We start from the raw sequence: 14,358 nt of genomic DNA, 5'->3' as shown, positions 1-14,358 counted from the left end.
CCCACTCAAGGTTTAGAAAGAGCCCATGATTAATTACATTTGCTCCTGTCTTCTCTTGGGGAAAATGCCAATCCCATTAAGCCCCAGAAGAGAGCTCCTTCCCTGTCTAAATCCCCCTGTGGGAGCAGGATAAAGAACCTTCCCCCCACCCCCTGCCTTCCATCACCCTGAGTCCCTGCTCCACCCCAGTCAGCAGAAAGGTCTCCAGAAGAGACTGTAGCCTGCCCTGGTGAGAGGCACTTTCTGCCTTAGATCCCACTGCCTGCCTTAGTTTGCCTTCCCCCACCTAACCTTCTCTTTTCTCTTTCCTTCTTGCCTCTTTATGTTTGATTTTTGGGGAGGGGCATACCCAGCAGTGCTCAGGGATATGGTGGTGCACACCCCGGATTCTGCTCAAGGATTGCTCCTGACTGTGCTCAGGGAACCCTATGTGGTGCCAGGGATCAAACCCGGATAAGGGGAGTTCAAGGAAAACACTTCCCTCTGTCCTCTTTGTCCAGCTGTCTTACCTCTCTCACCTCCCTCTCTCCTGCCTTCTTCTGCCTTCAAAGCAGTGGCCCTTCTCCCCTAAGGCCTGCCAAGGCCCAGGCCTGCTCCCTTCAAGGACCATGCACTGTGGGTGCTGGGCAGAAGGTGTCCCTGCCGCCGTGACCACAAACAGCTCCTGGATCTCAGGTGAGCATCTGCCAGGCCTGTCTGTCCTGCCCCGAGGGCCACAGAACCTCACGCACACTTATCGCCCTCTGCCACCAGGCTTGGCCTTCCCGGACTGGGCCTACAAGGCGGAGTCGTCCCCGGGCTCCCGGCAGATTCAGCTGTGGCACTTCATCCTGGAGTTGCTGCAGAAGGAAGAGTTCCGCCATGTCATCGCCTGGCAGCAGGGAGAGTATGGGGAGTTCGTCATCAAGGACCCAGACGAGGTGGCCCGCCTCTGGGGCCGCAGGAAGTGCAAACCACAGATGAATTATGACAAGCTGAGCCGGGCCCTCAGGTGAGGGGAGACCCTGGGGTGGCCAAAAGAGGGCAAAGTTCAAAGAAAAAGTGCCATAGTTCCTGGCACTGGGTCCCATTCACTCCCACCTCCTGAGGCTTGGGAAACACTCTTGAGTAAGAATCCCCAGAGCTCCTCAGAAGCAACTCAGGGCTCGCTGGCCACGGGGGAGTACTTGGGCGAGCCCCCTACATGCTAGTCTCTCTCCACGGCTGTTGGCTCGGCTCTCCGGCTCGGGGATCTCCAGATACTACTACAACAAGAGGATCCTGCACAAGACCAAAGGCAAAAGGTTCACATATAAGTTCAACTTCAGCAAACTCATCGTGGTCAACTATCCTCTGTGGGAAGTGCGGGCACCGCCAGCACCCCACTTGCTCCTGGCAGCTCCCGCCCTATTCCGGCCAGCCCTGGTGCCCATGGGCACACAGAGTGAGGTAGGCACCAAGACAGCCCAATCCCCCCAGGGCCCATGAGCCAACCCTGTGCACCTTCCGAAGAGGTGGGGATTGGGGTGTCGAGTGGTCTCAGCACTCCCACATTCATAGTCTTGCTTAGTCCCCCTGGGTCATGCAGCTGCAGGGGGTTCATGGGAGAAAGAGGCCTAATGCTGGGCAGGGAGGGAATATTAAACACCCTCAGCAGGATCTGCAAGACTCTGGCAAGGGGGTATTGGGGCAATATGTGCAGGAGGCCCCTTCCCCATACCTGCTTCTGGTCACTCTCCAGCTCCTTCACAGCATGCTGTTCACTCAGTTGTCTGCACCACGCAACCCCCAAGATCCACTGTTGGCCTCCGGGGAAAAGAAGGAAAGAAGCAGTGGTGTCCACCGTGAGTTCTTGGGATGGGGGTGGGCCTGGGGCATCCCTGATGCCCCCAGAGGGGAGCACTGCTGGCAGAGCTCAGGGTGAGGACATCACAGGTCCACCCAGCTTACCAACAGGTGTGACATGAGCAGGGGAGTTAAAGGTAAAAAAAAGTCCTCCTGAGGCTGCAGAGGGCAGAGGGAGGATAGTTAGTGGCAGAGCTGAGACCAGATGAGCCCTAGGGGCTACAGGAATGCCCTAGAGCTTTGGGTTAGGGAGGTCACTATAGGGTAGGTGAGGGGCAAAGGGGGTGGAATAAAGGGGCAGAGGAAAGGGTGTTGATCAAACTCAGGACTCAAAGCAATACAGTCATTTGACATGCTGGGGGCATGCTGTGATAGGAGGGGACCAGGAGGGCTATGAGAGGTGAAGTTAGAGGGTAAACAAGTTTATAGAGTCAGAAACCATAGCCAGGGTGTCGGGCTTGGTCTGGCACACAGACAGGCCCTGGAGGAAGAGGTGTTTCAGTGTTTATTATTATTATTATTAGATTTGGTGGCCACACCTGGCTGTGCTCAGGGCTATTTCCATGTCTCTGCTCAGGTATCACTCCTGGCAGTGCTTAGGGTACCGTATATGGTGCTGGGGATTGGACCTAACTTGGCTGTGTGCAAGGCAAGGCAAAAACATTCACCACTGGGGCCAGAGCAAAATAAGTACAGTGGTAGGGCTTTTGTCTTGCATGTAGCCAACCCAGGTCAGACCCGGGTTCAATCCCCGGCATCCCATATGGTCCCCCAAGCCTGCCAGGAGCACAAACCCCTGAGCACCACCGGGTGTGGCCACAAAAAAAATCAAAAAACCCATTCCCCACTATACTAGTACTCCAGCCCCATTTTACCAAGATTATTTGATTTACATGTAGAGGTAGGGTTGAAGAATGAAATTGCAAGGGTTTTTGAAGAGAACTTGGGCTGAAGAAGCTGGAGCCAGAAACAAGGTCAACCCAGGGAGCTAAAAGGCTTCGATGACACAAGAATAGTTCACTCACACACTCATTCATGTGCTCATAACATTTCTTCTTTCAAAATATTTCATCCCAGACCAAAGAGATGAAGCAGTAGGGAAGTTGCTTACTTTGGACGTGGCCAGATTAGGTTTGATCCCAGGCACAACCCAGGGTTTACTGAGTTTTTTACTGAAGCATAGAGCCAGGTGTGATTCAATTCCCATCCCCTAAAGAAAAAGATGTTTCAGGGGTCGGCGCGATAGCACAGTGGTAGGGTGTTTGCCTTGCACATGGCCAACCCAGGACAGACCTGAGTTCAATCCCCAGCATCCTATATGGTCCCCTAAACCTGCCAGGAGTGATTTCTGAGCACAGAGCCAGGAGTAACCCCTGAACACTGCCAGGTGTGCCCCCCCCCCAAAAAAAAAGAAAAAAAATGTTTCAGCCCTCCTGTTCCACATGTAGTTCCTGTTTGAGGCTGGGACACCCCTGGGAGCAGGATAGCTGTATAGCTCTCACAGGTAGGAAAGGGTGGCTCGCATCCCACTCTTTTTTTTTTTTTTTTTTGGTTTTTGGGCCACACTCGTTTGAAGCTCAGGGGTTACTCCTGGCTATGCGCTCAGAAATCACCCCTGGCTTGGGGAGACCATATGGGACACCGGGGGATCGAACCAAGGTCCATCCGCTTGCAAGGCAGACACCTAACCTGTAGCGCCACCTTCCCGGCCCCCCGAATCCCACTCTTATCCTGACTCTGAGTGGGACTGACCCACAGTTGCTCACTACAGGGAAACTGGGTTGTGGAGCTGCCCCAGAAAAAGAAATCCTTGACAAAGGAACATTTGATCTGAGATCTACAATGTGTTGGATTTAGAGGATAAGGAAAGCAAGGTGAGCAGAGAGAACTGAGAGTGCCAAGGCCCCAGGGCAGGTGAGGGATGGGGAGCCCAGGAAGTGAGTGCTGGAGCAGAGCAAGGCCAGCTCTGACAGGGCTGGGTGCCAGGGAACAAGCAGGTCGGATGGAAAATGATCAGACCAGATCAGAAAAGATCGGATCCACCAACCCCAGGTTCTCTGTGGTGGTTTTTTTTCCCCCCTCTTTTTGGAGACTTGCATTGGCTTTTTCTCTTCCCTTCCCTAAATCATAGGGACCACACCTTGGGGAAAGGTCATGCAGGGCTGGGATAGAACCCAGGACCCTCACACATGCTGTGTTTGGTTTTGGGGTCACACCTGGCAGTGGTAAAGGGTCACTTCTGGCTCTATGCTCAGGGATTTACTCCTGGTGGGTTCACGGGACCTTATGCAGTGTTAGGGACTAAACCCACTCAGCCATGCACCTTTTTTGGTCCTCTCCTCAGCCTTTATGCAGGGATCCAACACCTCTGCCTCCACTCCAGACAACTTCCATGGAGCTGGACTCAATGCCTTGGCCACACATTGTGCTGCAGGAGACCCCAAGGTCTCCCCTGGCCCTGGGCAGGCGTGTATCTGAGGCAGGGAGCATGAGGCGGCCAGGGCCTGCTGGGACTTGCTAGGCCACCAGCCTGGAGCCAAACAGCACCTGAAGAGCCTGGCTGTTCTTCCGCCCCCACCCACCCAGGCCCAGCTCTGGGAATGCCTGAGGCACAGAGTCACACTCTTTGGGAAACTCAGTGGGGAGACATGTTCCCTGGCAAGTGCCAGCTGGGAGTGGGCTCAGTGGTGGTACCTCCCTGCTCTCAGTGCACACACCCTGGCGCTCTGACACCACGAAGGTCAGCTTCAAGCCCACTGCAGGAGAATGAGCTGACCGCACCTCCACCTGTCCTCAAGGTCTTTGGTGTCAAGAGAGGAAGCTGCTTCTGGGCAGTGTGAGCCAGGGACAGGAAGCTGCAAGCAGGACAGAGGGTGTGGGAGAAGCACAGGAGGACTGTCTGCTCACATAGTTGTCCTTAGGAGCCCCTGGGATGCATGCTGCCTGGAAGCCTGTCAAGTCCCCCACTCTGTCAGGACCACAAGAGTCTCCATGAGGGTCCCCATGCACAGCTCACACCTTTCTTTTCCCCCCTGAGATAGCATGATTTGCAGACACATTGATGTTTGGTTTGGGGGCCACACCCGGCTGTGCTCAGGGCTTATTCATGACTCTGCACTCAGGAGAGATTCCTGGTGAGCTCAGGGACCATGTGGGGTGCCAAGGATCGAGCCCGGTTAGCCCTGTGCAAGGCTAGGGCCCTACCTACTGTTATGTTTCTGGCTCCTCACCTCCATCTTGATGTCATTTCTAGTTCACCCCATCCCTAGTCCTCTTTACCCCATCACCCCCACTGTGTCATCTCAGTTCTGTTGTCAGAGTTCAGGCTTTGTTTTCATTGGCCATTGGCCATTGCCTCGCTTTGTTTCTTTATTTACCGCAGATGAGTGAGATCATCCAGCATTTGTCCTTCTCTCTCTGACTTTGCTTAACACTCTTTGGCTTATTGAAATAGTGCTGCAATGAACATAAATGCATATAACTTCTATGTTAGTGTTTTTGTGTTCTTGGGATCAACGCCAAGGAATGGAATTGCTGGGTTATATAGTAATTAAAATGTTTTATTTGGGGGAAGTCTCTATGCTTCAGTCTCTTTCCATAAAGGCTGAACCAGACAACATTCCCACAAGCAGTGAATAAGGATTCCTTTCTCATCAAATTCCTGCCAGCACTAGCTGTTTCCAGTCTTTTTTTATATAAGCCACTCTCACTGGTGTGAGATGATATATCTCTTTGTTTTTTTTTTTGGACTTGCATGTCCCTGATAATTAGTGGTGAAGAGTACTTTTTTCTTTGTTGTTTTATTTATAATAAATAACTTCTTTAATTGAATCACCATGAAATACAGTTAAAAATTTATTCATGGCTGAGTTTCAGTCATACGGTGTTCAACACCCTTCACTGGTGCACCTTTCCCCGCCACCAATATCCCCAGTTTCCCTCCTGTCCTCTCCTCCGCCTGCCACTATGGCAGATGTTTTTCTACACTCTGTCTCTCTCTGTCTCTTTTCCTTTTTCTCCTTTTAAATACTTGGTTTGCAATATTTTTACTGAAGGGGTATCATGCATATCATTTTATCTTCTTTCAGCACCTAGTTCTTGTCTAGAGTGATCATTTCCAACTATCATTGTCATAGTGGTCTTTTCTCTGCCCTCTCCTGCTATTTGTGGCAAACGTCCTATCATAAAACTGGTCCTCCTGACCCTAGTCTCTATTGTTTCTGGATGGATATTAATACCATACTATCTTTTTTATTTTTATTTTACTTATTTTGGGGTCACACCCAGCAGGACTCGGGGGTTCATACTGGCTCTGTGCTCAGAAGTCATTCCTGGCAGGCTCAGGGGACCATATGAGATGCCGGGATTTGAACCACCATCTGTCCTGGGCCAGCTGCATGCAAGGCAAACACCCAACCACTGTGCTATTGCTCCAGCCCCAATACTATCTCTTTTTATATCTCACAGATGAGTATGATATTTTATGTCTATTCCTCTCCCTCTGACCATTTCACTCAACATAATACTCTCCATATCCAGGTGATGAGCACTTTTTCATGTGCCTATTGTTCATTTCTTATGTTTTCTTTGAGGAAGTGTCTGTTAAGCTCCTGTCCCCTCTTTAGATGAGGTTTTTGGTCTTATTGATTTCTATAAGTGCTTTACGTATATTGAATTTTTTTGGGGGGGGGGCCACACCCGGCATTGCTCAGGGGTTACTCCTGGTTGTCTGCTCAGAACTAGCTCCTGGCAGGCACAGGGGCCTATATGGGACACCGGGATTCGAACCAACCACCTTAGGTCCTGGATCGGCTGCTTGCAAGGCAAACGCCGCTGTGCTATCTCTCTGGGCCCATGTATATTGAATATTAACTCTGTGTCAGATCCATTGTGAGCATATATTCTCTCCCGTCTGTCATCATGCAGAAACTTTCAGTTTTATGTACTTGTTTTTGCTTCTTTTTCTTTTGTCAATGAAGGGGAACCATTGATGATCCCTCTGGTCATTACCGTGACTGCGTTTTCAGCCTGTGTTTTTCTCTTGAACTTTATGGGTTCATGTTCAATATGGAGATCTTTAATCCATTTTGGATTTTTTTTTCTTTTGTGCTTTTTAGTGTTTTTAGTGGGGGGGCACATCCTGCTGTGCTCAGGGCTCACTCCTGGAAGGATTTGAGGGCCCTATGGGCTGCTGGATATCAAACCCCACTCACCTGCATGTAAGGCAAGGGCCTTGCACGTGTATGAAATTTATACAGTTTGTTTGTTTGAACTTTAGTCAAGTGTTGTTACTTAATCTTTTGATTACTAATATGCTAATATGACCTTGCTAAGAAGAATCTGGTAGAGTTAGGATTTTTTTTTTTTTTTTGGTTTGGTTTGCCACTTGCTGCCCCAAGTCAGGGATTCAAACCAGAATTGTGGGTGCTGCAGATGCATACAAGGTTAGTGCCTTCCCTCCTATGCTATCTGTGATATCTCTCAAGCCCTGAGCTAGCCTTCTGGAAAGTGGTGTGAATTTGAAGTTCTGTTTAATCATTCCCAGAATCCCCAAATTGGGGCCCTTAATTGTAGATTCCTGGCCAGATGGAAGGGGTGAAGGGAAGACCAGAAGGAATGGAAGGGAAAAAAGCAATGTGGGATAGAGCTAGTGGGAAAGAGGGAGACCCAAGGTCACAGCTCTGCAGGTCCTGCTTACTTAGATATCCTTAGTCCTAGTGAGGACTAGTGAGGATTTCATGGAGGAAGGTCTGGATGCCCAAGAAGACCAAGGACAAGCCCATGGATGCACACCCTGTTCTTTGCACAGCTGGAATGCCCAACTGAAAACTGACTGCTGAGACAGAGAGAGGGAAGAATGGGTTCATTGAATTATAGCAAAGAATATCTTCATTCATTGAGTTAACCACTTTTTATTAAACACTAAATACATACCAAAGTGGGGATGAACCCAAGGGAGAATAAATGAGACCCAGAATTCATCCTACAGAGATGAGGACACAACCATTAAATAATAGCACAACATGCATTTAAAAAGCTTTTTGTTTGTTTTGTGGCCACATACAGCAATGCTCACGAGTTACTCCTGGCTCTGAGCTCAAAAATTTCTCCTGGCAAGCTTGGAGGGCCATAGGGGATGCTGGGGATCAAACCCAACTTGACTAAATGCAAGGCAAACAGCCTATTCACTGTGCTCTAGCTCTGGCCCCTAAAAAATTTTAATTTACTGAGCTGCTACGATTTACAATATTATTAATGGTGGTTTTCAAAGTTTCAATACCTGGGCCCGGAGAGATAGCACAGCGGTGTTTGCCTTGCAAGTAGCCGATCCAGGACCAAAGGTGGTTGGTTCAAACCCCGGTGTCCCATATGGTACCCCGTGCCTGCCAGGAGCTATTTCTGAGCAGACAGCCAGGAGTAACCCCTGGGTTACACTGGGTGTGGCCCAAAAACCAAAAAAAAAAAAAAGTTTCAATACCACACTCATCATCAGTGTACCCAACTTCCTCCTCCAAGGACTCCATTGTTTCTCTCCTTAAGCACCCTTTCAAACTTAGTTGTGTGGACCAGTTCTCCCACTGATTTACCTTTGACTTTGTTGTTACCTTGCTGTGTATCTTTAAGTCCCACATATGAAGGAGACTATTCTGCATTTGTCCCTTTCCTTCTGACTGACTCTATTAGAATGATATTCCCTGGTTCCATCTATGTCACAGTAAATGGCATGATTCTTTTTTTTTTTTTTTTTTAGAAGTCCATATGGGGCCAGCGAGGTGGCGCTAGAGGTAAGGTGTCTGCCTTGCAAGCGCTAGCCAAGGAAAGACAGCGGTTCGATTCCCCCGGCATCCCATATGGTCCCCCCAAGCCAAGGGCAATTTCTGAGCGATTAGCCAGGAGTAACCCCTGAGCATCAAACGGGTGTGGCCCGAAAAACAAAAACAAAAACAAAACAACAAAAAAAAAGAAATGCATAGTATTTCTCTTTTTTTGTTTTTGGGTCATACCCAGCAGCGCTCAGGGTTTACTCCTAGCTATCTGCTCAGAAATAGCTCCTGGCAGGTACGGGGGGACCATATGGGACACCAAGATTCGAACCAACCACCTTAGGTCCTGGATCTTCTGCTTGCAAGGCAAACACCACTGTGCTATCTCTCCGGCTCCAGTATTTCTCTATTTATATATACTAGAACTTCCTTTTTATTGTTTTTGTTTTTGTTTTTGGCCATACTTGGTTCAGGGGTCACTCCTGGCTCTGCACTCAGTAATCACTCCTGGCAGGCTCAGGGGACCATATGGGATGCCGGAAATTGAATCCAGGTTCATCCTGTGTTGGTCACGTACAAGGCAAACACCCTACTGCTGTGCTATCTCTCCGGCCCCTACTATAACTTCTTAATCTATTTATCTGTAATTGGCTGTTTGAGTTGTTTCTATGTCTTTATTATTGTACTATGCTGCAATGAACATGATGAAGAAAACCAAATTTTCTGCAATGCCTTGGAGGCATTGCAGCAAGAGTGAGGGGGCAGTTAGGGTTCTCACCTAGAGTTGTCAGATTTGCAAGACTTCCCTGAGGAAGTATCATTTGCCATGAGAATTGAAGCCAGGAGAGAGAGTTGAAGGTTCAGGAGGAAGCAATGGGAACCAGGGAGGGGAAAGACATCTCACAGGGTGTCCATGTCATCCATCTCTCTTTCTCTCTCTCTCTCCCTCTCTCTCTCTTCCCCCACTATCTCTCTTTCTCTTTCCTAGGACTTGGCACTGCCCTGGGACCCTGCCGGCTTGGCCCCTGCTGCCAATTGGAGCATCCTCAAAATCAGCTGCCCAGCTTTCCCCCTCTCACACCTCCCTTCCCAGCTCCACTTCCCTCTCACTGGACCTGCCTCCCTAGGCCTTTTCTGCCCTCTCTTCCCCAAGACCAGCAGTCCCTGGGAACCTCCAAACTGCACTCTCTACTCCCTGAACCCAGATGTCCCCCAGCAGCCTGGCATCTTCAGGGGCTTTCTCTGAGGGCCGGACTGGGGCAAGGGACTAGGGAGAAGCTCCAGCCTTTGTCCCTCAGGTCTGATGGCCTACAGGTCAAGCCTGACCCCATGGTGGAGATTCAGGGCCACTTGGATCCTGGGGCTGATTTCTCTGAGACCCAAAGACACATGAGGAGGGAGGAGAGCCCTGTACCCCTCAGGCTGGAGAACTTGAAAGCAATGTGGTCATTGGATCCTCCCTAACTGGGAAGGAGGATGTGAATGTGGCCCTGCAGGTCTGGTTCTCCTCTCATCTTTCTGATTTTACATCTTCCTCAGACTGAAGGAAGTTGAAGGTGCAGAATGGGAAGAGATGGAGTTGGACCACAGGATGGGGGCATGGTAAGGAAGCCCAATGAGGGGGTGGTGAACTCTGCACCCCTTTTGCTGCTCTTTAAACTGATGATTCATTTGAGGAAGATTTTTTTTTCCTTTTAACTTCTGGCCTCATTCAGCCATGCTGGAGTATTCCTGATTCAGTGCTCAGGGATCACTTCTGATGGCACTGGCGGACCATGAGATGCCAAAGATTGAACCTCCTGCAGGCTAAGGACACACGCAGGCCATTGGATGATCTTCCCAGCTCCAAGGAGACCATCTTCATCCCAAGTTTTATGGTGGGGAGGGGTTGTTACATGAGATTAGAAGAGTACCCACACCTGCCCAGGATGGAGCAAGGAATCCAACGGGATGGAGTCATGAGCCATGACAGTACCTGAAATCTCAGGCATCTTTCCCCAGCCTCTCCATCTCTCCTGTCTCATTATGCACTGTTTCTCTGAGACAAACCTGTTTCCATCCCTGGCCCCAGTCTGGGTTGCAGATATGGGCCTCTGCTCTGTAACTCCCCACCTCAGACCATGATTAAAGACCCTCGGTGAAGGGGTCCATGGTTGGCCACCTGCACAGCTGTCCCACAGCCCTCCTGTGTCCTATCTTAGAAAGCCTCACACCACAGTGTCTGCTGGGAAGGAGCACCTGAAGCCCACATGGAAATCTAAACCCAGGGCCTCCTTTCTGCCCTGACCTGGAGAGGCTGAGCCATTTCAAGAGAGCCCTGAGGAGTGGAAGGCTAAGCCAGCAGAGAGAGCATGTTGGAGCCTCTGTGTGGAATCCTGAGGTGCAGGGTATCATGGTGGGGCTTATCACAAGCATCTCTGCCTCTACTCCCAGTTCCTCCAAATGACCAACAAGGTAGCCTGGACTGGGGAGGACATGTGAGAGAAGTTCTTTGCCCAATGGAGCAAACGCTAATGGAAAAGAATGTTCCAGAAACCTAGGTGGTGGAGTCAATTGCTGGTTGTCTGCAGGCGCCGGTCACAAATATTGGATCCGTCTGTACTTCTTTTCCAAGCTGGACAGCACAGGGTGATTCTTGTCTCTCTTGTCCTGTGCCTCTGCCTGAGGAGCAGGTGTGGCCAGTACCTTCCAGGGCCTCCCGGTGCTCTTTACCTCATGCCTTCTTTCACTTGTGTGGCCAGTGAGTGATTGTCACCGATGGAATGAGGAAGTTCAGACAGACCTAGAGGAGAATGAGGGTCCATCATTCACCCCCTCATGAGCACGGAACCCCATCCCTGGCTCACCATGCTGGCCACAGGCTGGGGTCAGCGTTTCTGCTGGTCATCTAAGCCTCCCTCCACACCACCCCAAAGGAGTTTCCTGCTTAAGCATCAGGTCCAGTTCACAGAGGCCAGCCAGCGTCTGACCTCTTCTTCAGTGGTTCATGGCCTCTCTCTCCATACATGGCACGTCAGGGCCGGTGAGCAGAGTCCAGCAGCCTCCCTTCTAAAAGATCCCTTTGCTGCAGAAAGGTGAGTGAAAAAGAATGCACATTTAGCAGTTGGGGGCCTGCCCGTGCATTCCCAGGGGGGTCTCCTGTCCTACCACCAGCTGTACCATCCCACCTCCTTAACAATAAGTTGTTCTCGGGGCCGGAGAGATAGCATGGAGGTAAGGCGTTTGCCTTTCATGCAGAAGGTCATCGGTTCAAATCCCGGCGTCCCATATGGTCCCCCGTGCCTGCCAGGAGCAATTTCTGAGCATGGAGCCAGGAGTAACCCCCGAGCACTGCCGGGTGTGACCCAAAAAAAAAAAAAAAAAAAACAATAAGTTGTTCTGGGGAAAAGACGTTGCCCGGTGGAGGGTGGAAGATCGCTGAAGTGGAGAATGGCTCTTGCAAATCCGGAGATTCTGGCAAAGACCCTCAACTAGGTGCCACTACGCAGAAAAAAAATTGGGTTCCGGGGTGCATGAACGCCCTCTAGGGACCAAAGTGGGAAATACCTTGTGGGATGTGAAGGGCTGGTGGGCGCTCAGAGTCTTCTGGGGGCTGGAAGAGAATAGACAGATAAAAGCATTTTGTGAGTACGCTCTCACTTCTGCAAATCACCGGCTACTAGCTGAAGAAACAGCATGGGTCTAGGATGACCACAGATGGCAGGCTTCCATCCTCTGGTGTGGCCACAGCCCTAAGTATCTCATCTCTGTCTGCGCTCTGTGCCCGGTGGGTGCGGATGCACCGCCTTGTTCCAGGAGCAGTGGAAGCCCAGAAGACAGCTAAGTCAGCTCACCCAGGCTCCTCCTTTGGGGTTTGTCACACCAAAGACAAGCACTGCCTCAGGCATTGCTCAACTCTAGGGAGTCAAACTCTCCACATCCCTTCATCTTATGTTAGGAGCTGGAAGGGTCTTTGAGATCAAACATGTAACCCTTTCATTTTACAGGAAGAAAGACGCTTGTCCAAAGCCATCCATGTCGAAGAGTCAACAGTAGCATAGAAATTGCCTAATTATTGGTTATCATTCTTCTCTGATCATTCTCACCCTGATCAGCAGGACCGGACTGAGAGTTTAAATGTCTCTCAAAATCACTTACAGTTAAGAGTATATTAGCTTTTATGTTGCTGGTGATAATTTGTGTTACTGGTTTGGTTTTTCTTTTTAGGGCTACACCTGGCAGTGCTCAGGACTTACTCCTGACTCTGTGCAGCATTAAAATCACTCCTGGCAGGGTTTAGGAGACCATTTGTGTTGTCAGAGATCAAACCCATCAGTTGCATGAAAGACAAGAGTCATCTCCACTGTTCTATATCTTCTGCCCCTTTATTACCTTTTGAAGAGGAAAATTGAAAAAGCTATTCCTGCAGGATCTTTAATATGGTCGTAATAGCTGCATCTCCCTTTCAGGTACATTCGAGCACTCCTATGCCAAATTGTGTCCTCATGAAGTTAGTGTCCCAGGACCACACCACTTCTACTTGCCATGCAGAAGGTGTTTTGACCCTAGAACATAGGATAAGTGTAGAAAAGAGCCCCTGGAAATTTAAAAACCAGGAAACTAAGTATTTTTGGTGACTGAGACGATGATCCCTCCCAACCCCCTTCTTTCCTAAAGAGGATTCTGTCCCAGAGTGGACAGGGACATTCAAGTCACAGACATACACAAATGTTTTCCAGATGCAAACTGTGTGCCATCACTGTACTGCCAGTGGTTAAGGTGAGTTCCTGCCTCTGAGTTGCTATCATGGGTGAAGGTGTCACAGACAAGTGACAGCTTTGTTATTTCACATAGAAAGAAGGCAAGTCATGCAAGCTTGGTATAGGGTGGCAGACTCAGGGATATGGAAGAAACTGAGTCCCAAGCAGACATGCCTGCTTTCTCCATAAATGTTTGAATTTAACTTATTCATTAATATGTCTTTATTTGGGGGTCACACCTGTGTGTGGGTGCTCTGGAGTTGCTCCTGGCTTAGTATTCAGAAGTAACTTATCAAAGTGCTCTGGGGACCATGCCCAGAGTCAATTTTGTGTCTACTACATACAAAACCAGGACTGGGGAGGGAGTACAGCAAGGAAAACATTTCCCTTTTAAGCAACCAATGGGATTTGATCCCCAACACTACAAAGGGTTCCCTGAGTTTCTCCAGGAGTGATCCATCGGAGCATGGAGCCAGGAATAAGCCCTGTGCACAGTTGACTGCAGCCCTAAAAATACAAATAAATGAAAACAAACAGATAAACAAAAACCTTGTGCTCTAATCCATGGAACTCTCCCCAGGACATTGACCTGAATTTTTTTTTGTCATAACCTACTTTATCATACCTAAAAAAACATACTCAGAAAGTCATATCTGATCATAAATGCAAAAAGCTAGGTAATTAACATGTGCTGGTTGCTGATAAAGTTCTTGAACTCACAATTCTGAGTCCCTTTCTTCATCCAGTATTTATAGTGTGTGTGTATCTTCTAAACCATGAGGGAATGTTCTATTGTGTGGTTAGGGTTTGTTTAGTCATTATGTTTATGTTGGATCATTGTCCCTTTAGTAGTCATTTAGCTTGGTTATTGTTACTCATTTTGTAAATAAATTGCCTTTAAAACCTTTGTCCCTGGTTGCAAATAACAACTACTATTTCTTTCCTTCTTTCCTTTCTTTCTTTTTTCTTCTCTTCCTCCTCTTTTTCCTCCTCTTTACAAACTTCTTCTTCCTCCTCCTCCTCTCCTTCTT

At 49.2% G+C, this 14,358-nt stretch overlaps 1 protein-coding gene across 1 annotated transcript; it reads left to right on the top strand.

The window, feature by feature from the left end:
• Positions 1 to 608: 608 nt before the first annotated feature.
• LOC126020480 (ETS translocation variant 3-like protein) lies at positions 609 to 10,052 on the top strand. Its single transcript, XM_049781961.1, has 5 exons — positions 609 to 675; positions 754 to 991; positions 1,239 to 1,428; positions 1,721 to 1,823; positions 9,577 to 10,052. The coding sequence occupies exons 1-5, from the start codon at positions 609 to 611 to the stop codon at positions 10,050 to 10,052; spliced, it is 1,074 nt and encodes a 357-aa protein (XP_049637918.1).
• Positions 10,053 to 14,358: the final 4,306 nt, after the last annotated feature.

This window comes from Suncus etruscus, chromosome 10, assembly GCF_024139225.1.
Source record: "Suncus etruscus isolate mSunEtr1 chromosome 10, mSunEtr1.pri.cur, whole genome shotgun sequence".
NCBI lineage: Eukaryota > Metazoa > Chordata > Mammalia > Eulipotyphla > Soricidae > Suncus > Suncus etruscus.
This window is presented reverse-complemented; position numbering and strand designations above follow the sequence as displayed.

Excerpts from the sequence above, each read along its gene's own strand:
- LOC126020480 (XM_049781961.1), top strand. The coding sequence starts at position 609 with ATGCACTGTGGGTGCTGGGCAGAAGGTGTCCCTGCCGCCGTGACCACA. Across the intron at positions 676-753 it reads AAACAGCTCCTGGATCTCAG|GCTTGGCCTTCCCGGACTGG; the intron begins GTGAGCATCTGC and ends CTCTGCCACCAG. Across the intron at positions 1,824-9,576 it reads AAGAAGCAGTGGTGTCCACC|GACTTGGCACTGCCCTGGGA; the intron begins GTGAGTTCTTGG and ends TCTCTTTCCTAG.